The 21625-nt window shown below is 62.6% G+C and overlaps 1 protein-coding gene and 1 non-coding gene across 6 annotated transcripts; one reads left to right on the forward strand and one right to left on the reverse strand.

Moving 5' to 3' along the window:
• Positions 1-1331: 1331 nt before the first annotated feature.
• On the reverse strand, positions 1332-20990 carry Rbfox3 (RNA binding fox-1 homolog 3). Of its 5 annotated transcripts, none has more exons than XM_026408421.2 (11): positions 20736-20990; positions 13605-13742; positions 11978-12031; positions 11106-11198; positions 9720-9780; positions 6189-6259; positions 5966-6144; positions 5356-5395; positions 4246-4307; positions 2963-3041; positions 1332-1376 (listed from the first exon to the last, which is right to left on the reverse strand). In XM_026408421.2, exons 1-11 carry the CDS (start codon positions 20949-20951, stop codon positions 1332-1334), a joined length of 1038 nt encoding a protein of 345 aa, XP_026264206.1. In that variant the 5' UTR covers positions 20952-20990. The 5 variants fall into 5 exon arrangements, with proteins under 5 accessions (XP_026264206.1, XP_026264205.1, XP_077657541.1 ...); XM_026408420.1 differs by having other exon boundaries at positions 5966-6098; positions 6206-6259; positions 13605-13739; positions 20730-20951; XM_077801415.1 differs by having other exon boundaries at positions 5356-5536; positions 5966-6098; positions 6206-6259; positions 13605-13739; positions 20730-20951.
• Positions 7969-8103, forward strand: LOC113196499 (small nucleolar RNA SNORA70). The gene has a single exon (XR_003302557.1). It is a non-coding gene; the product is annotated as a small nucleolar RNA SNORA70 (small nucleolar RNA).
• Positions 20991-21625: the final 635 nt, after the last annotated feature.

Below are 21625 nucleotides of genomic sequence, written 5' to 3' on the forward strand. Positions count from 1 at the left end.
CTCCTGCACGCTAGACCTCAGCAGACCTGTCTCCTGGGGCCAGTCAGGCTGCTGGTGGGTGTGCGGGTCAGGACAGGGCTGTGGGAGGGCAGAGCCTGGCTGGAAGGAGCTGCCTGGGAGCTGGGATGGGGAAAGCGGAGGCCAGGGCGTGAGAGGGAGGTGGCAGCACAGGCTGAGCAGGGGGCCTGGGTGAGAAGGCAGAGTGGGAGGAGGGGTGGGGCAGGTGCGCCCTACAGCCCTGCAGCCCTGCAGTCCAGAGGGAGGCGCCCTTCCACCTGGGGAGGTGCAGACATGTGCCCTGGGGCCAGCACCTGGAACAGCCCTTCCTGCCTGGGCGGCTCCCTAGGCTCCCTGCTGACCTCAGGCCCAGCCTGCATCCCCAGGACTGCCCGCAGTGGGGCAAGGCAGGTCCCTGCAGGCCACGAAGCCGGCACACAGTCCACGTGAGGCTGGAGTGGCCATGGGAGACCTGGGGAAGGGCACCCTGTGCTCCTCGCCTGCCTCTGGTGGAGGACTTTCCCCTTCGGGATGGACCCTGGGGACAGTAGGATGGTGCTGCAGCTCAGGGACAAACACCCGGAGGCAGGCTGACAGGGCCCACTGCAGTGCTAAAGCGCCACCTATGGAGCAGGGGGGGATCTGCCCCATGTCAGACATGGGTCCCGGGGAGGCCCAGGGCTCAGCAGGGAAGGTGGCCCTGGGCCTGGGGTACTCTCTACATCTCCTTTCCTCACGGCAGCACCGAGGAGTCCCGGGGAGTGGTGTGGCGTCGGTAGCCTACACACAGAGCAATGTGCTTGTGACCATGTCATCATTAAAAATTTAATTAGAAACATCAGCCTCAACTGAGTGGGGACAGGGAGGGTGTAGCGGAGCCAGGTGGACCCTGGGGGAGGCCGGCTATGCAGGGGGCTGGCTGTGGCAGCTGTGAGAGAGGCCTGACCCAGTGTTTCTGGAGCTGTGTGGAGCAGGCCGTCCTCTGGGTGCTACTGCTAGTGGTGGGGGCTGCCTGTGCTCCCAGCTGGCCCCCACCGTGTGCATACTGTACCTGCAGTGGCTTGGGCAGCACAACATCAACAAAGTCAAGATAGGAACCAAGGTTCAGACATACGGAAAACCAGGTCAAAGACACACACACCGTCATGGGCGGGGTGGGGAGCCCAGCTGGCTGGAGGTAAAATCTATGGGCTTTAGAGTCGCGGAGGGCCAGCGGCGCAGTCGCTGACCGGGAGGGGCGCACTGTCCTCCTGGTGGCTGTGCCTGGTGTTTGGGCTGTAGGGTTTGGTTTGGAATAGGCAGTAGTGTGAATGCTGTTAGGGGCGGGTCTCTTGCTAGTAGGGGGTGAAGCGGCTGTACCCTCCTCGGCAGAGGCTAGCCTGCAACATCAAAGATGGAGAACAGCCAATCAGTACCGTCCTTGGGTAAGGGGAGAAAAAGCAAAAAGAAAAAAAATAAGGAAAAACAAAAAGAGAAATTGCTAAATCCCGTTTGCTTTCCCCTTTTTAGTTGTCCTTGGGAAGAGTGGGTGTCATGTTGTCATGGCAACAGGGGGCAGGGGCCTGGTCCTTATGTGGAGTGGCTGGGGCCGGGAGGGGCACTCCTGACTCACAGGCTTCTGAACCACCCCCTTGTCCTCCGGCAGAGGGAGGTCCCAAGGAGAGCCCCACTTTCTCGGCTCCTGACGGGGTTTCCTGATGGCCCAGCTTCAGGGGGCCTCTCTGGGGACTGGCAAGGTCATGGTGTGGGGGCCTTGCTGGGCTGCGCTGTGTCCTGCCAGGGAGCTCTGGTCTCTGGGGCTCCTGCCTTTGCTCTCCTGGGCCTCCCCACCCCCACCAGTTTTGCCAGAAAAGGGAAGAAAATGGCAAATACCAGAGAAGAAAAACTGGGGGGGGGGGAATAGAAAAATCTCAGAAGTAAAAAGTGAAAATACAAGAGGAACCCTCTGAGAATCAAGGAACACTTTTAGCTGTGTTGAGGGCCCCTGTGCCGGAAGCCCAGGGCTGCAACCACGGTCAGGGCCTCGTCCAGGGGCCATGGCAGCCTCTCCAGAGCCTGCCCTCCCTGGCTGCTCACAGCTGCTCCGATGTCCGAGGTTTGTTAAAATTAAAAAAAGGCAAAACAAAAACTGGGAGGGAGTGATCAAAACCAGGGAGGGGTGCCCAGCTCTCCTTCCCCTGGACGCCTCCCTCGACTCCCCAGGATGTTTTCATCTTTGATGCAGGTGGCCAGGCTGGCTACAGACACGTCAGCACCCTGCCGGGGCCGGGGCACAGGAGGTGGGTGTGCACTGGAAGCAGATTTGGGGCACAGAGGGAGCTGGACCACACGTGGACAGCTGGCCACACACACACACACACACACAGACACACTGGCCACACGCCTCTGGTAGCAGAGGTGTCCACCCTGCACTGCCCTCTCCACCCCTCAGGGATGAGGCCACTGGGAAGCGGATGCCATTTCCTCAGAAGCCCTGCAGCCCTGGAAAGTCCAGGAGGAGGGGCCTGGTGAGGGACAGTGGGTGGTCTGGTCCCTCCCCTATGAGCTGGAGGAGGGGCTGGGCTCAAACACCCCCCAGGGGAAGCCAGTCTGCCCCCCAGCAGCAAGCAGCCCCAGCTCTGGAACCTCTGGGAAGGGCAGGGGCTGTGGACAGGTGTCTGGCTTTCCTGGTGGTGGGAAACTCAGGGCCCTGACAGGACTCTGGTTATGGGCTCAGGAAAGCAGGTCCAGTGGGGTGCTTCCCTTCTGGTCAGACCTGCCTCCCTCCACGGGGACAGGGTGCAAGGGGCAAGCCCTCGCCCACCCCAACTCGAGTCCAGGCTGCGGTCCTTCCAAGGTCACAGGATGAGGCACTGGCTGGAGGTCTTGGCCTCTCTGAAGGGCCCTTCCCCACCCGCCTGGCCACACCGATGTGGCCTCCTTGCCATGACTGGTGCCAGGGGCCAGGTGGACCCAGACTTCTTACCATGGTTCCGATGCTGTAGGTCGCCGCAGGGCCGATGGTGTGATGGTAGGGGTCAGCAGCCGCGTAGACTCTGCCGTAACTAGGGGAAGGCACCGCGGGGGGGGGGGCAGGGGGGGCAGGTGAGGGGCAGCAGGCCTCCCATAGCCTCCAAACCAGTTACCGAATGAACCTCCTTCTGTGGGTCCCAGCCACAGGCCCCCACCTCTCCACAAGGCCCTCAAGGTTCATCCCTCCTCCCTGTTTGGAAGGAAGTTTCTGGAACCCAACAGGACACCCTTTCAATACGCCCAGGGTACGCTGACCTGACAACAGGCAACGTGTCCCCTACGTAGCGCTACCTGGAGCGGGGAAAAGAGTCCTCACTAAGCTTGTCTGGAAGGAAAATAGACTTCACTCCCCCAAAGAAGAGGAACCAAGTGCTGGGAAAAGGTTCCAGAGGAGAGAGGGACCTGGGGCCACCAGTCACCGCCACCAAGGAGGTGGCAGTGTGTCCCCAGATGACCTTCCTTCACCCCATTTATCTGTAGTGACCTCTTAGCTTCTTTCAGGACAGGCTGGGCCACGGGGCCCTGCCTGCCATGATGCCAGGAGGGCCAGGCCGCCCCAGGTGAGCGTGGGTGTGTGGACCAGAGCCACAGCAGCCCTTGATGAAGTGCTCCTGCCCGGCCCCAACAGGAACTCTGTGTCCACCAGGCCCAGTGACCAAGGGAAGAGGCCCTGGGCACAGCCACTCCACGGGGGAAGTACTCGAGGCCCTGCCCCCTGAAACAAAGCCTGGCATCTAGAGCCTTCTCCCTGGGCCTGCTCACTGAGGGGTGGGGGGCTGGCTGCTCCCAGAGGGTGCACACTGCCTACCTGGTCTCATCCCATTCCGCGGGGGAGGGGCTGGGCACCTTCCCTTCTCTGAGCTAGAGGTTTCAGCCCTGGAAGTGCTAATGAAGACCAGAGCTGTCTCCAGGGGCCAATCTGAGGCTCCACATTATCTTCACTGGGGCCTGGAGAGCTGCAGGAGGTGTCAGACCTCAGGGATGGGAATCTGCTACTGAGGTGGTAACTGCTGCCTAAGAACTGGGGTTTCCACCATTTCCCCAGGGTACAAATAGGAAGCGACTCAAGTCAAGGGCTCACTGGCTCCAGGGTCTCTGAGCCACACTGGGACCTGCTCCCCTGCTCTCCTGCACCCATGAGGCACAAGTACCCCAGCCCCTGAGTGGCACCAAGGCTTCCTGTGTGTCTGGGCCCAGCCTTCCGGGACCCTGTACTGTCGTCTGCCCATGCCTCACCTGTCACTGTAGGCTGCTGCTGCTGCTGCTGGCTGAGCATATCTGTAGGCTGCGTAGCCTCCCTGCGGGGAGGAAGGAGGAAGAGATGGCAGAGGCACTTAGTGAGGCTCACCCAGGGAAAGGCCCAGCCAGGGCCTTTCCTGGGGCAGACACACACCCTGTGGGGCTGGGCCCTAGGGTGGGGCTATGGACCTCCTCAGTCCCCGGCCTTTCAAGTTCCACCTTGGCCTGGGGTAGCACAGGTGGTGCCTGGCCTGGGCACCTGGCTTCTGGTCTAATGGAGATCTGAGGACTGTCAAGTGGATGGTTCCAGATGAAGCAGGGCTATCTGTTCATGCCATTCATCCATCCATTCTCACACCTGGTAGTGCCTTCAGTACACTAGTGGGTACCTGCCTCTGGCCGTGTGCTGGCCTATGGCACACCTCAGGTGTCCATAGATCTGCCCACAGGCCACCTCCTGACTTGGGTGCAGACAAGAGAACCCTGGGGAGCTCTGGATGCTAACCTGGACACTAGGAATGGACAAGGGCAAAGGGTTCAAGAAGGCATTAATTCAGAGATGTCTTGGGCTCAGATGAGCAGGTAACACAATAATGGACGACTGCTCAGGGCAGGGGCAGGGCCAGGGCCAGATGAGAGGGCTCCAAGCCAGAGGAAGCAGTACGTGCAGCCCCAAGAAGGGAGAGAGAAGCCATAGGACCCCAGGGGATATAGGCTCAAGAAGACAGGCAACTTGTGGCCCTGCTTCCTGGCCTCTTTGGGGCCTCCACACTGGACTGGGGTGTTCCTGGGGGCTCACCCCCTGACCACAGTGTGCTTAGAAGTGGAAGAGCTGCTACTACCCCATCACAGTCCTTGCCAAACAGACAAATTGCCTTTAGCTTATAGGGCTGCTGGGAGACCCAATACCACTCCCTCGATGCATACTGACAACCCAGACTGGGCCTGGCTGGACTCCCCAGGGGTGCCAGGTTGTGCAGATCAGTGCCCTGGCCCTCTCAAGGATGCGAGGGGGCCAGGAGGAGTGGGGCCACTAGAGGGGACACACTGCTCACAGAGACAAACAGAACAGCCGACACCACCCTCCCCTTCCAGGGCTGCACTTACATAAATCTCAGCACCATAAAATCCATCCTGATACACGACCCTGGAAGCAAACGGACAAGAGAGTGGTGGGAACGCTGGAGAGGTGGGGTAGGCCGGCTCCGGTGTCTGCTGAGGAGGGAGGGGGCACGGTGCCAGCCCCGCCCACGGGACTGGCATTTTAACAAGCGTTTGCTCCAGTGCCCTGTTTGGTATAACAATAGAGTAACACCCTTGCTGGTCAGCTCCTTTCTCCCAAAAACCCAGGGGCCCATCGGCCCAGTCAGGCTTGCCCTCCCCCCCTCCCCCAGGCAGTCCTTCAGCGGGGAGGACACTGGACCACGGGGAAGGGCCAGAGAGGGCTCGAAGAAGTGCCTCGCTGGACCCAAGGGCTCACAACTCCCCCCTTGAAAGCGTCCGGACCAGGTTCCGGCGCTAAGCGTCCCCTAAATGCCAGTGACCCTTGGCGGTATCCCCGTGGGGGAGGTGGGGTAGTGGGGATGCGGGCGGTGGCAGCGCTACCCTCTGGGGCTCCCGCCACCCCGCATCCCCAGTTCTGTAAAGGCTGCGGAGACCCCCACCCGCTGCACAGGCCGCCCCCGCCGTCCCCCGGCCTCCCGCTCCGGGTACTCACGCTCCGTAAGTCGGGATCGGGGGCGGAGGCGGCGCGGCCCGAAACGTGTTATACACGGCCCGGCCCCGGCCCCGTAGGTGCGCGCCCCGGTAGGCAACGGCCGTGCCCGTGGTGGGGTAGGGGAAGCCGGTCACTGCAGGAAAGGGGCGCGAGACAAGAGTGGCCGCGGGAAGGCGCACCTGCGCCCGGCTCCGCCCACCCGCGCCAGGCCTCCCGGCCCCGCCCCTTCCCCTTCTTTACCTGCATAGAATTCGGGTCCGTAGACTGCACCTACCACGGGGTTGAGCTTCCAGCCTAGAACAGAGACAGGGCCCAGTCAGTGTCTTCCCATGCCCGTCCCGCCTCACCTTAGGACAGAGTCGCGGGGACGTCCCAGGGCTGGCCGGGTCCCTCGCTCTGCCCGAGGGTGGGCGGAGGAGTCCCCACACCCCCCAGTGCCGCTCTGCCGACCCTGCACCCACAGGCCGTGGGAACAGCGGGGCCACTTCCCTCCGGACGTTTTTCCCACATTGCACACCCGCGCCCAGGACACCAGCCCCAGCAGTTTCCGGTTCAAGGGAGAGTGGAGCGCAGCCTCGGCTGCAAGGAGGGATTCTGTCTTGGGGCTCTTTCCCCACCTCCTGTCCCCAAATCTCCCTTCTGCTCCGGAGCTCCCTTTCCCAGTGCCAAGTCTTGGGCTCTGCCCCTTATCCTCCTGTCCACAGCAGGACCCCTGAAGGAGGGAGAGGAAGGGCCACTGGCTGCAGACCAAGGGTGATAACGTCTGCAATCCCAGCCATGTCTGGTGCTCACGAGGTCCTTACCACCAACGAGGTGGATGGCGCGCCCTTCCCACTTGGTAGAAGATATGGAGGTTTAAGGAAGTGCAGGAAGACTGGCCATGAAGGAGGTGTGAGGCCTCTCCCAGGATCCCCAGCTGGAATCTGCATGCCAGTCCTCCCCTTCCCAGGTGGGCCCGTCCTCTGACCAAGGCACAAAGGCCTGACTCCACCCGGAGCCTCTGAGAGTGGAGATCAGTTGGCTCTGAGTAGCACCAGCCAGGCACTGGAGAGGGCCAGGCCCAACCTCAGCGCTGTGAGGAGGGACAGGAGGGACCTAAACCTACCAGCCAGCTGGTGAGATACATCCTGGAGAGGGTAGCTCTTCTCCACATGGACTGCATGTGACAGCCCCTCACCCAGATTCTAACAGCAGGGCAGATAGATGAGAGCCATCCGGGGACCCCCTCCAGCCCCTCCAGGAGACTGAGCTGCCTGCCACGCCCAGTCCACCATCTCTCCACCTAGACTGGATGCCAGGGCTGGGACTCTGGAGTCTTCCAAAAACCAAAGTTTAGAAAGGGAGAGGGGCTGTTCTTAGTGAAACCCCCGTGATGGAGTGAGCCCTGAGGCTATCCCAGGCGCCCCCCTAGAGGAGGGAGACTCTGAGGCCCTGGGACCTTGACTCTGGCTTCCTGGGTGCCCCTGTCAGTTCTGGCTGTCCAGTACCTCCACCTCTCCCTGCTGGCCCCACTTTAGTCTGGAGCCCCACAGCTCACAGAGGCATCCTGAGACCCGCGGGGTGGCCCCTGTTTCTATTGTAAATAGGAACACCCGGTCAAGCTGGTGTGTTTGTCGTCTGCGGAGGGAACTTCTGCCCTCTCCTGAAGTTCAGCGTGTTCAGCGTGCTCAGAGTGATGAGCATGCTCAGACTGCTCTGGGCCAGCCTGCCGGGGTCTAGGCACCCCCCTGCAGCCTGTGATTCTTGCCCAGCTCTGTGAAGGCATTTCAGTGAGACTGCTCTTGCAGCCAGGTACACAAAGGTTCTGCCACTCTCCATTTCCCAACATCTGGCCAGCACTGGTGACAGACCCTTAGGAACTGCACAATTGACATTCCTCACCGTCAGCATTCGGGTGCTGCCCAGAGAGCAGTGGCAGGCTCTTGAGTGAAGGGTGGGCAGTGTTCCAGTAGTGTCACGGTACCCTGCTGATCAGCCTAACCCTGTGGACATGTCTACGTTCTCTGCAGCCCATTGAGTCAATGGGGCTCCTTTCCTTGTGGGGGCCCAGTGTTTGCAATGGCTACAAACAGCAGCCTCCTTGGTCATATATGCAGCTGCTGCTTGGATGGCTGGCCTAAGGGACCTTGGAGGCAGAATTAGCACTGCATGCCCTTGACTCTGCCCTGTGCTCCCAGTTTGAGCTTCAGTCAGTTATTTGGGGTGCTTTTGGGAAGCCCTGAGGCAAGTGTCTAGCTCTGACATTGGCCCATGGCCATGTCCACCTGCACCAACTGCAGAACAAGGAGCATGTGATTGACACCCTATGCAGGGCCAAGTTCAAATCCTCTCAAGGTCTTTGATCTCCACATTGCAATGAAGTGGGGCTTTACCAGGTTTAAAGTGGATGAATTTGGAAATGTAGTGACTGAGAAGCAACTTGTCCCAGGTGGCTGTGGGGTCAGATGCACCCCTAGTCATGGGCCCCTACACAGATGTGGGTCCTTGCACTCACGAGGGCTTCTACTATGCTGCCCACTCATCAGGCCCACGAGTAAGTCCTACTTCCTGTCTATCCACTTTTACTTCTCCTGCCTAGCACCAGATCACAGAAGTCTCAGCCATAATGGACTGGGGACACTTGCAAAGCTGGGGTGCTGCCAGTTTTTAGAAAGAACTTGAAATTTGCGTCTTCAAAAAATCTGGGAGTTAGAACACAATATTCAACTCTAACTGGGCCTGGCCAGAGCCCCTCTCCTCCTCTAGGACCCGACACGGACACGTGCATCAGATTGGCCCAAGCCCCGGGGCAGGCTTCTGTGCTGGTTGGTCACCTGACTCCATGTGGGGCAGATCACACAGGAGTGGCTGGTGTGATGTGGTGCACCCTGTCCCTGTGCAGGGGTAGGTGGCTTGCAGAGAGACCTGTCCTGACTATGGGCAGCAGGATCTAGAAAAGGCCTTGGCATGTGGCTGCAGTGTTTGAAGCAGCCCCCTGGCCTTGTGGAACGAAGGCGTGCAGAGGCCACCAGCCATCCCTCCAAGGGTTTCCAGGGCCAGCTCTTAACATCGGCTGATGTTCAAAGGAAAGGTGCTTAAAGGAAACCCTGCACCCTGCTGCAGTCAGGTGCACACATGTGACCAGGCAGTTAACTCAGGGACCACGGGGTCAACCTGGTGCTCACAGCATCGTCAGCACTACTAAAGCCCAAGTGGCACGCTCCTTCCATAGCGTCACACTTGATCCCGAGCATTTCTGCCTCTGGACCCTAGGCTGCACTTAGAGCATGATTTGCCCTTTAACAGCCCGGGGCAATGGATATCACTCTTCCTGCTTTGCAGATGAGGAGAGTGCAGCTCAGAGAGGTCTAAAAGCTTGTCCAGGATCACCCAGCATGCCTCGAGTTCTTCCTGAGCGTGGGCATACTGTGTCAGGGCAGCAGGTCTGACCAAGAACCCTTCCAACGTGAGCCCCTGGGTGAACCTCTGCCGGCACCCGGGAGGCCATGGCGATTCCACGGTGCCCAAAGACTATGCACATGGCCTCTGGGGTACCAGGGGCTCCGTTCTGATGCATGGGTGGAGGTGGTCACCCCAGAACTCTTGCCTCAGTTGATTACCCCTTCTAGCTGGACAGAAGCAGGAGAGCTGGGTCACCAGCAGTGGAGGACAGCACCTAGGAGGGCTGGCCTGCAGCAGTCTTGGCTCCCTAGGGCCAAGAGTCCTAGGGCCTCTGCCTGGCCCCTGCAGCCTGCGGGGGCCCTGTGCCCCTTACCATTGGTGTAGGGATTCCCGGTCTTCTTGTTAGTCATGACTCGGGCTGTGGCATTATTGACCTGCCAGAGAGGGAGAGAGGAGGGAAGGGAGCGTTGGCCTCCGCGCAGGCCCTCTGTCCACCCCAGTCCTGCCCAGGCTGCTCCTGCCTCCCCATGGTTTCCGGGGAGGGGGCTGGGAGCTGGAGGGAGGCCCCAGGGCGCCCAGGCTGCCACCTGGCCTGGCCCAAGGCCCCTGGTCCAGACCTGCACCTCCTGCTCTTGGTGGGCTATTCCAATAAGGAGCCCGGCCTCTCTGGCAGCCCAGGACTGCAGGAGAAGCTCGCCGCCAGCTCCCCAAGTGCCCCCGGAGCAGCCCCCGGTGGCCTCCAAGACCTTTTCTCCCTGGTAGCTGCTGAGGCCCTCCTAGGTACAGTGGCCACTCCCTGCCCCCAGAAGGATCACCCCTCCCCCGCAGGTCAGGGTCCTCAACAGGTCTGGGCACCCAGAGTTTTCCACTGGGGTCTGTGTGCACGGGGCGGGCAAGGCGGGTGGGAGCTCTGGACAGGAGGGCACCCAGGGGCCTGTCAGACTGCCCAGGGGGACACAGTGAACAGGAGCCAGCGTGGAAGGGAGCAGGGGAAAGGGCAGGTGGTGCCCATGGAAGGATTCGGGCCACACGGCCTGCTCCCACATCCTTGGTGTGAGCCCACAGGGCCTGGGTGTGTCCCCTGGAGCCCATGGGCACTGCTGGTTCAGAGCCCAGGGAACACCTTTGGCTTCTGAAACCTCAATCCCCTTGCCCGAGGGCTCCTCCTTAGCTGCCTCTGGCCTCCAGCCTCTCCTGGAGGCCCTGCCTGTCTGGAACCCAGCTGGGGACCACCAGAGCCACTGAGGCAGGGGAAGTGGGCAGCAAGGGGTGGGGTGGGGAGTGCCCTTCGGGTCACTTGCTGCTGCCTCTGCCTGTATCCAGCAAGAGCTGGGAGTGAAGGCCGAGGGACCCAGGGGCACAGTACAGGGCCTATGTGGGGGTGGGCAGGGGCAGCTCTGCTCCCTGCTGAGAAGGGCCTGGAGTCAGCTCCTGGGTGGAGTCGGCCGCCTGCCAATGGGGACAGACAGGCAGCCACTCTGCTTCAAGTTGCTAAGCCTCAAACAAAGTTTCTGGGGCTTCCTGAAGTCTGGCTGGGGACAGGGCTCTCCTGGGAAGTGGAAGGAGGGGGAGGGGAGGGACCTTGGGGAGCCTGAAGCCCAGGCAGTGGGCTCAGCCAGAGGCCAGCCATGGGGCTCTGGCCTCAGTGTGGCCCTTGCTCCTGCCGCAGAGGACCCTGGCGGGGTTCTGCTGGGCGGCCAGCGGCGGGCTGGCGGGGCCCCAGAGCGACCTCCCTGGCGCAGCACACTTATCTGAGCACCTCAATTTTTCGTCCCTCTACGATCGTCCCATTCAGCTTCTCCCGGGCTCGGTCAGCATCTGAGCTAGTTTCAAAAGTTACAAACCCAAAACCCTGTGAGCAGAGGAGGACAGACACGGAGAGAAGACAGGATGAGAAAAGGGGGAAGAGAGGAGTGGGGAGGGGGCACGGGGGAGGGCGAGGGGGAGGGGGAGAGAGGGCTGAGTCAGGAGAGTCGGAGAGCCTCGGGCAGCCCAGAGGTCTGTCCTGGTGCCACCGCGGGATGCACGGGGCGGTGGGCCCTGAGCGGGGGCAGCTGCTGCCCGGCCTGAGCCCGACTGGAGCTGATGGCCTGCCCCTCCAAGGGGAGAGGCCAGAGCTACAAGAGATGCTGACCTGGCCAGGGGCCAGGTCTGCACCCCAACCCCTCCTCAGGCGGGGGCCAGGGCTGGGCTTCAGGACACACGGGGAAGCAGCCCCACCCACCCCTGCCCTAGGAGCCTGGGGTGGGGGTCTCGCCTTCTGGAGGGGCGACAGGGCTTGTCTTTGCCGGGCACCCTCCCGGGCGGCCCACCCTGCAGCCCCTTCCCCCAGCCTCCAGGCCATCTCCCAGGGCAGGTCTGCGGCCCTGGGGGTGAGTGGGGGGTGGGGGGACCCAGGCCCGGGGTGGGGCGCTGGGGTGCAGGCGAGGGTCCTGGCAGCTCAGAGAGAAAAAGCAGCGGCAGCAACAACACAGACAGCTGGGGGCGGGTGGGAGCGCGGGGAGACAAGCACCCGTGTCGCCCGGGGTCCTCGGGCGCGAAGCTCTCCAGAAGGAAACGCACATTTCACAGTTAGCCTGGCAGGACCTACAGCTGGCACGGTAATGGTGGCGGCCTCTGCGTGGCACCCACCTTGGAGCCCCGCTCATTAAAAATGATCTCCACGTCTAGAATTTTCCCGAATTGCTGCAGAGATAGAAGCAGAGGGGAGGGCAGGGACAGGAGAGAGGGTTAGGACAGGACCCGTCCACTCCACTCCAGAGACGCCCCCAGGCTGCGAAACCAGAGCCTCAGGGCCCCTCCCCCTCCACGGTGGGGCTGGCAGGGACGCCCACCCTCTCCCGGAGGCCTGGGTCTTCCTCTTGAGAGGCAGTGCAGGATACTGGCCCGCTGCAGGCTGGACTGGGGAGGGGGGGTGCTGTATCACCAGGGCCCTCTGGGACATGGCCATGTGGGGAGGGACGCCCAAGGCATCACGGCAGTCCCTCACTGGTAATAAAGGTCACTGGGGCCCCTCTCCACAGGTGGGATGGGGAGGGGGTGAGGTGACAGCATCAGGACCCTGGGTGGGAAAGGGACCCCCAGGCTTCCCTGAGATGGGGAGGAGGAGAGGAGGGGTGGTGGGAGGAGGCGGAGGCTGAGGAGGGGAAGAGGAGGGGAGAGGAGGGCAGAGGGACCAGGGAGGGGGTCCAGGGCCTCACGCTGGGGCCTTGCAGGACCCTGCACTGCCTGCGCTGGGTGGGCCAGGCTACGTCAGGAGCACAGCAGCGGGGACCAGAGCCCAGGCCCCTGTGTAGGACACACTGCAGTCAGCCAGGACACTCTGGCTGCCCCTTCCTGTACCATCACCAGCTGAAGTCCCTGTGGGCGCCTGTCTCACTGGTATGTGAGGCCATGGCCTGTGAGCCAGGTCCCTGAACACCCACCAGGTCCTCGGGGGCTCAACCTGTCACCCATGCCGGCAACTGACAGGGTCCCCTTCCCCTTGAGCAGCCCCAGGGGCCGGACAAGAGCCTTGGAGGCCCAGCGAGCCATCTCTCAGGCCCCCATCTCTCAGGTTCTGAAAAGTGCAGGACATTGTCTCTGCACTAAAGGGACCCAGCAAGAAGACGCCGCCGAGGGCCTGGGCTGGGGAGAGCTCAGCACTATCAGTGGCCGTACCCAGGCCCAGGCTCGGAGAAGAGCCCGAGGCCCCGAGGTCGGGAGGATGCAGGGTGCTCACACCCCCAATTCTGAATCATTTTAGCCCTCAGCAAGTCTGGGTCCAAGTCAAGGAGGCAGGGAGTGGACTTCCATGGTCACCTTGGGCTGGGGACTGGGGTTTGACCATCTCTGGGCAGCTGGGAGGCACCTCCTGTTTGCCTGACAGGCTCGGAGAGAGGGTGCGCCCTGTCCCCAGGCACCCAGAGGAGGTCTTGCTTGGGGCTGCTGCTCTGTGTGAGGCCAGAGGCCGGGCTGGCCTGCAGGTGCCAGGTGCTAGGGGACAGGAGTTAGATGGCAGAGTATGACCAAACCACGGGGCTCCACAAGTCCCTGAAGACAGGTGGTATGGGTGGAAGGCGGACTTCTGGTGAGGAGTGGGGACAGTGGGGGACAGGGGTAGTCACAAAAGACCCTCTTCCTGCCCTGCCCCACAGGTCCAGCCAGCTGGACCTCGGCAGGAAGGACTCTTGGAACCTCTCCACCCGCACCGGGAAGCTGCTTTGGCACCCGGGCTGAGTGCAGGCTGGCAGGGACAGATGGGCCCTGGCACACTCACCCCGAACATTTGCCGCAGGTCGGGGTCCCTGAACCGGAAGGGGATGTTGGAGACGTGTAGCCGCTTGGGCTGCTGCTTCTCTGTGGGGTCGGAGGGGTGGAGTGGCTGGCTGTCCGTCTGTGCCGCCTCATCTGCCTGCTGCGGGGAGAGGACCTGGCTGTGGAGAGGCCTGCTCACCCTGTCTGCAGCAGGCTGCCCCGTGCCTGGGCCCAGACCGAGGATCTGGGCCGAGTTCCCACACTTCGGCATCTCCACGTCCGAAAACCCACCTCTGAGACTTTGCCCAGAGGCACAGGCCAGCTCCCTCCTGCCATCCCAGTGCCAGGCCTCCTTGGCCGTCTGCTGTGAGCTCACCTGCTCAGGCCTGACCACAGAGGTGAAACCTCGATGGCCACTCAGTCCCAGTGAGCACTGTTGCTCTCAAGGATGTTTTGGGGGTGTAGAGACCCTTCTGTTGTCTCGGCCAGATAGACTTCAGAACCAGGCCTCTGGGCACAGGTATCTGTAAATGCCTCTCATGGCGAGCTCCTGCAGAGGTTCCTTCTTATTCTAGCCCTGCTACTGCCACTCAGGACCCTGGGGGCCCTCTAGGAACCCATCTGAAAGCCTGACAGCAAAGTCTGTCCCAGACAGTTGGTCCTCATGTAGGTCCAAATGCTGGCCAGCACAGGGGCTCTGAAGGGACTGAGTTTCAGAAAACAAGCTGCCCATGCGCCAGCCCTCCCCTCACAGTTCCCAGTTAGAAGCCCAGGCATCCTGAGGCAGCATGAAAGAAGCCTTGCCTGCATCTGGTGGACAGGCCACGAGCTCACCACGAGGCTGGCCTCCAACCTGGCTCAGTGCAGATGCACCCATAAAAGCCAGGGCAGATAGTGAGCTCCGGTCCTGGACACCAGGCCTGAGGCCTCACCTGCCAGTCACACTCACACCCCAGGCCACAGAGAGCCAGCCAGCCTTGCACCTTGCTCTGCTCAGGTGGTGGGCAGCACTGCAGCGGAGTGTCCACAGTGGTGGGCAATGTCGGGCGTGGGCACCCAGCCATGGGGACAGCAGGCTGAGGAGCTGCCTTCGTCGGCTCAGTTCCCTTCCTGCCTCAACTCCCTACTGGTCATTGCGATTTTGAGGGACCCCCTCCAGACACATGGCTTGCACTTGGATCTCTGACTTGCTTCTGGGACAGGTACCAGCTGATGGCACTGGGGTGGGGGTATCTGGCTCCAGCCACCCTGGGCCTCTGTGGGCACAGACAGAGGGTGCCAGGAGGCCTGTGCTGCAGTTGGAACAAGTGGAGGTGCTGGTGGCCATGGTCTCCCGGGTGGCCCTAGGAGCAGAGGCAGCCAGCCTGGCAGAGCAGGGGAAAAGCTGGCCAGAGACACCCAGAGAGGGTCCCCAGGAAGCGCCTGGTTTGCTCAGGGCTGTCGCCTGGAGTGGACGGTGAGTGGGGCTGAGGCCTTACGCGCAGTCAGGGAAAGGGAGCCCAGGAGGTAGGGCCCCCTCAGGCCACAGGGCAGCTAAGGGGCAATGGACTCCGGTGGCTGTCTGGCTTTCTCTGTCCCCTTTCTGGTAGGTTGGGCCACTCGCTCACACTCCTGAGCTCAACAGGAGGCCTCTGACCAGGCTTCAGGGCAGCTGGAGGCCTTAGGTGACCGGAAGTCTGCACCTCCTCAGCTGCAGAGGGCCCTGGTGCCCAGCAGGAGGTGGGAGCCTGCAGGGTAGGGACACACTGTCCCCTGCACACCATGCCTTCCTGCGCTGGCAGATGAGCACACGGCACACACAGGTCAGGGCGGCTGCAGCCAGGCGCCCCCAGCCCAGTGCCATCAGCTTATACCCTGGTCTCCTGTCACCTGGACTGCTGCCTCTGAGGGGCTGAGTGGCCAGGTTCTTGGAGTGGGCAGGGCCTTGGGCTTTGGCAAGTTGGGCCAAAGTTCAACCCAGGAGCTCATCCGTGGGGGCTGCACGTGGGGTGGACAGCTTCGTGGTAGGAAGAGTTGGTGGGGGGGGGGGGACAAGCCTCTGGAGACTGCCAGCCCGGCCTGCGTGACAGCCCCACTCTGTGGGGCAATGCAGGGCAGCAGACTTGGGCTCTGAGGGCACACGGGCTCCTCCTGAAGGCCTGGAAGGCCCACACCCAGCTTCCGGTGCTGCTGCCCCCGCCGTCGCGGGCCTTGCCCAGGAAGCAGCACTGCCCAAGCATGCCAGGGCCTGGCATAGGTCTAGTCTCACTGTGTGGCCACGGCAGGTGCTGTACAGGGGCCTGTCATGGAGAGCGCCCCTCCCCGTGCACTCCATGCACCCGTGTCTTCCACAGCAGCTCTTGGTACCTGTGTCCTGGATTTGGGCATCCAGCCTGGATAGGGACATGCAGTGCTGGCTTTGGACCACCAGAGGGCATGGGTCAGCGCAGCCATGTGCTACCAGGAGGATGGAGGAAGCCCTCCCCAGAGAAGGCCAGCGGGGAGGGGGCCTGGGGCTGGTGCTGATGAAGTTGGGGTGACTGGACCACCCCACCTCAAAGGCTCTAAAGGGGCACAGGTCAGGAGAAAAGGGGTGAGGGGCAGGCACATGGTGTGAGCCGCGAGGGGTCAGGGCTCAGGAAGAGCCCCCCGCCTGCCCCGCCCTTAGCTAAGCCGTGGACAGGCAGATGGATGGGCGCAGGGGCTGTAACCTGTAAGGGGTGCTGAGAAGCCCGGGCCTCACTGCACGCCGCCCCTGCCCCTGCGCAGGATGGAGGCCTGCCCACCGTCCATCACAGCGGCTCAGGCGCCTCCTCCCCGCGGCTTTCTGAGGCTCCACCACTTGTTTTTAAAGCAATATGTGCTTCCATTCTCCAACGTAGGGAGACCGGAGACTACAGCAGTGTCCCCTGCCCCCGGGAGTGTGGTGGCTTTGCTTCAGCGTCGCCTCATTACTGGGTCCCGTCCCAGCAATTACGGAGCCTCCCCCTCCGGCCTCCACCCACTGGAGGCCAGGAGTCAGCTCCTGTCGGCTGGGGCGGGGTCTGGGCGCCGTGCAGTGCGTCTCCCACACTCCGAGGAGCCTGCACCCCCTTGGCCTGGGCCTCACTGAGCTCAGCAGAGAGAGGCAGACAGAGGAAGAAGGCCCTGGGCAGGACCCTGCAGGACCCCACAGGACTCCGGCCCTACATGGGGACAGAGCCAAGCTCTGCTGATGTGGCACAGGATGAACCTGTGGAGAGTTTCCTCAGCAGCCCCATCTCTGTCACCCTGTTCCCCCAGGGACCTCCTGGGCCCTTGTCAACAACCCTGGCATCAGCTCGGCTCCGGTGGACGGCCTGGCTCTCCCTGTGGGCCCCAGTCGCTGAGGAGGAGGGGCCTCTGCACGTGGCCTCCAGCCGCCAGCCAGGAGCGCCTTCTTCAGCCCGGGGAGCTGGGCCGCCCCTCCTCTGGCAGCGCCCGGGGCTCCTGCTTGGCCTTTGAACGACCACCTCTTCCCAGCGCCGCTGCTGGCCTCTGCACTTGTGGCATCGGGTTGGTGGCCGCATCGCCCACCCCCACCCGCTCCAGCCTGGAGAGTGGCTTCGTGGCTGAGCGACCGTGGGGCGGTGTGGGGCCGACTCCTCTTCCCTCCGGCCATTCTCAACCACCCTCCTGCCAACGTCCACCCCTGCCCTGGGAGTGGAGAAGGCAGGGACCCGAGGCTGCAGCTCCTGGAGGAGCGGCCCATCGTCCACCTTCCTCCACCTGCCTCCACCTGCCTCCACCCGGCGAACCCCGGCCTCTGGTGCAGGCGCACTCTTCCGGCATGTTCTATCTGCACATCAGTTTCTCTGACATGCTAAGGTGCCCTTAAGCACAAAGACGGGGGACCCCTCTAGGTCCCCCTGCGCTGCCACACTCACATGACCTTGAGTGAATGAAGGAGTGAATCCTGGGGGCATCTGCCATCTTAGGGTGCTGCGGAGTAGTAATGTAAGGTCCCCAGGTCCCCCTGCAGCACCCCTCTGCACCCCGGGCTGCCCTCTGTCCACAGAGTGCCGCGGTGTCCTGGTGACAACAGTGTGAGATGCAGACCCAGGTGCAGGAGCTCCGGGTGCAGGACTTCCAGACAGACGGCCTTCTCCATAGGAAGAAGAGGGGCTCTGCCAGAGCGGAGGTCCCTTGGCGGAGGTCCCCTTGCAGACAAGAGGAGCTGTCACAGGGAAGGACCTGTTGGGCCCACTGAGACTTGGGAAATCAGCACAAGCTCTGCCCCGGGGACCCTTGGAGCCAAGGCTGCTGGCCATCACAACGGGTCATCGATGGGGTTCCTGGCCTCTGCCCCCTCCATGGGATTAGACTGGGGTCTTCCTGCCTCTCTCCTGGGTGGTGGAGGTGTCCGGAGGGCCTTGAGTTGGCTGGAACATGGACCCCCCAATTCCCAGCAGGAAGCCTTCTGAGAGAGGAGGAGGAGGAGCCTGGTGGGGCCAGAAACCCTGGGAAAGCCTTCCCTGAGCCTCAGCCCTGTGGCACCCTGGGTGCTGGCGTGGGGAGCGGCAGGAGAGGAACTGCACCCTGAGAGAGCCCTGTACCCACACGCCCATGGGTCCCGGGCCACAACAGGCCTCCTGCGTCACCCTGGGTCTGGGCAGGTCCGGACTTCCAGAGGCCACTTTTCAGGGGCTCTGGGTGGCTGACTGCCGGGTACCTGGAAGCCCTTCAGAATGCGCCTCCCTCCTGGCCCTGGACAGCCCAAGGCCAGGTGCTCTCTCTCACCAGCAGAAGGACATCCCTCCAGGGCAGGGCAGGGAGGCCCTGGTGCCTTTGCCACATCTGGGCTCGTGGCAGGGCCAGGGCTGAGTGTCCTGACCTGGCACCGAGAGCAGGCACCTAAGAGGGGACCCGGGGAGCACTGAGTGGAGGGAAAGAAGAGACCAGGGCTCAGGGTGGCCCCATCCCAGGAGCTCAAGGGAAGCGGGACCTGGGGGGAGAAATGAGGTTCAGGCCAAGGTTTGGCACCCGCCCCTGCGGCCAGCCCTGTCGCCCTGCACCCTAAAACCAGGCTTGGGGAAGCCAAGAGGAGGCTCAGATGAGTGAAAGAGTGTCCCCACATCTGTAAGGACAGGATGCAGGCAGATGCCAGCACCAGGCAGCTTCCCTGGGAGGGAGCCGGCTCCTTGAACCCTGGGCCAGCAGAGACGGCATCTGCCACCGCTCAGGCTCCCTCCCAAGGTGGCAGGCTTCTCCTGCGTGAGTGCTCCAAGGTCCAGGGCTCAGGCCCCCAGAGGCTCCCTGTCTTCGTGGGGTATCCCTGATGTCTCCAAGAAGTCCTTCCTAGGGTGGTCCAGTCCCTCCCACCTGCGGCCTGCATTTGGCCCCAGGTCACAGCATAACTCTCTCCTTTGCATCCCAGCATGAAAGACCCGTGCACCTCCACCCTGACCCCTCTGTAGGACCCGAAGGGACCCAGCCCCAGGGAGGAAGGCCAAGGCTGCCCGCTCATCTGGGCTCCTGTCCTCTCTGGCCCAGGTGTGCTCCTCAGGAGGCACCCCAACCCCTGAGCAGCGAGGCTGGCCTTTCTGGGCGGGACTTCCACTCTGGATGTAGTAGGGTCCTTGTGGGCCATCGTGGCTGGCGCTGGGGGCCTCCCATGCAGCCAGGCCCCTTTCTGATGTTTTTGTCCTTGACTGGTGGTGGCCAGAGGACAGGGCTGGTCATTTTTTCTCTGTACCCCAGAGTTAATTCAGAGACTGGCATACAGTGGCGCTCAGCCAATGTCTGGGTGAATGAGCAGTGACAGGGGCCTTTCCGTAGGTCCTGGTGGCGTCTGTGGTGGCCCCGAGGCTGCAGGGCTCTGACCGTTCTCAGCTGTGAGCCGTCAGTCCCCACTTGGTGTCACCTGGAACCCCGCCTGTCTCAGCCCCTGCCTTCTTCCAGGCGAAGCTGAGGCTCAGCACGAGCGGCTCCCGTTTGTTCATAGGGAGGAGTGGCGATTCAGCCAGGTGGGCCTTGTCTGCGGGTCCATCGGAAGAAAGCTGGGCCAGCTGGCCATGACCTGCTCGTGGTGGGCCTCTCTGGCTCGGGGGCCACCTCTCTGAGCACACGGAGGTGGTGGGTTGGATGGACCAGGCCAGGGTGTCCCAGGAGGTATGGTCTGGCTCCCAGTTCTAGGAGCCCAGGGGTCTGGCCTTCTCTGTCTGTGGCTGACAGCTGGAGGAACTCTGGGGAGGATCTGGCACCCGCCGGCCAGGGGGGCACAGAAAGGCCTGACAGCCCAGGGGGCAGCTGCGTGGGCTCTCTCCACAGAGAGCTTGGGTGACACTGGAGGCCATCTCGGGCAGGAGAGGGTGACACTGGATGTGCACAGCATCCTGGGAGCCAGCCCAGGAGGGGGAAGGGCCGGGGAGTGCAGCTGGGGGCCCTCGGAGGCGCCAGGGCGGTGCCGCCCTGCTCTGGCCAGGCCCTGCCAGCTCACAGGGCCAGCTGCTGGGAGGGAGCCAGCAGGGGCCGTTGGGTGAACCCACAGCCCTGAGCAGAATGCTGTCCAGAGGCCAGCGAAGGATGGAGCAGGCGGGGCCTGGGGGGCCTGGCCTCCGGGAGGGGCTGCCTGGACAGGGAGCCCACGGGGTGGGACTGCTCCTCACCAGCTCCTGCTCCATCAGGAAATCTGAGAAGTGCTGGGATCAGCACTTTTGCTCCAGCTGCATTACAACCACATAATTGAAGCTATCTGATTGGCGGGCGGCCAAGCAGGTAGATTACAAGTGATTAGAAATGATAGGAGGGGCCTGCGCGCCAGACAGCCCCGCCGCCTCCCCTCACCCACGCTGGTGTGCCCCTGAGACCCCGCGGCCAGGCCTCTGGCCCCCGCCGTCTCCCTCGCTTTCCATGAACAGGTCTCTGGTAGCAGAGGAGGGGCTTCCCACCTCCCAGGTGAGCTGAGAGGTTCGTGGAAGCCAGAGACAGCTGGAGGTGGGCAGGGGGCCACTGTCCCTCCATGCTCACCACCTGTCTCCTGGTGCCAGCTGATGACTGTGAAGTCCAGGCTGGGATGAGGACCCCTGGACCAGGGCCTGGACAAGCGTCCCCTCCTAGACCCCCCACCGTTTGCCTCAGGCCCTCCTGAGCCACCCTCACCCCTCCTGCTACTCCTGGGCGGGGCCCCGGGGTGGCGAAGGACACTTACCGGCACTGTCTGGGTCCCAGCGATGGGCTGTGTGCTGGCCTCTGTGCCCGGCTGCTCTGGGTGGGTCTGTGCTGGTGTGTACAGGGTCATGCCATGCTCTGGGGGCACCGGGGTCTGGCCCGAGTAGTCCTGCGTGGGGTGCGGTGGGGGTGGGGCGTACTCAGCGGGGATACCATTCTGCGGCGGAGGAGGGTACTGGGCAGGGGGGTAGGGCTGGGCCATCGCTTCAGGCGGAGCCGTGGCGTCCTGATTACCCTGCAGAAGGAGAGAGAAGGCCTGCTCAGTCTTATCCTGTCCCAGAGCCCTCGGGGATGGGGATGGTGACTTTCAGCTGAGCAGAGATTTTCCGGAAGCCCTGGTGGTAGCCACATAGTACTTTCAGATGCATTTTCCTGGTCCCCCAGCAGGGGCCCAGCTGAGAGCAGGAGGTGGTGCTGGACTGGGGGGCACCGGGAGTCCAGGTGCAGGACGAGACACCCCTGAGCACGGGCAGCTTGGAGTCCTCAGAACGCACTTCAGGTGCTTTCCCCCCTTTACAACCCTCCTAATTTAAAAAGACCATTTTAGGTTGAGATGACCACAGACTCACATGCAGTGGTAAGGATCAGAGTGACGCCGTGCGCTCTTGACCCCATGTCCCCAGTAGCAATGGCCTGCGAGACCAACACCACTAAGATACCATTGATTTGGTCAAGATGTGCAATGTCCCCGCAGCACGAGGACCCTTCCTGTCCTCTGGCTGGCGCATGTGCCTGGCCTCCCTGCAGGGCTGAGCCCTGCTTTCCCAGCCTCAGAGCTTCCCGTCCAGCCTGGATCCCTGGAGGCAGAGCCAGCCCAAGTCCCAGAGGTGGCCATCACGCGGGAGCCTCACCAACCAGAACCTTCTGCCTCCATCT

The sequence above is a fragment of the Urocitellus parryii genome, chromosome 7 (assembly GCF_045843805.1).
Source record: "Urocitellus parryii isolate mUroPar1 chromosome 7, mUroPar1.hap1, whole genome shotgun sequence".
Taxonomy (NCBI): Eukaryota; Metazoa; Chordata; class Mammalia; order Rodentia; family Sciuridae; genus Urocitellus; species Urocitellus parryii.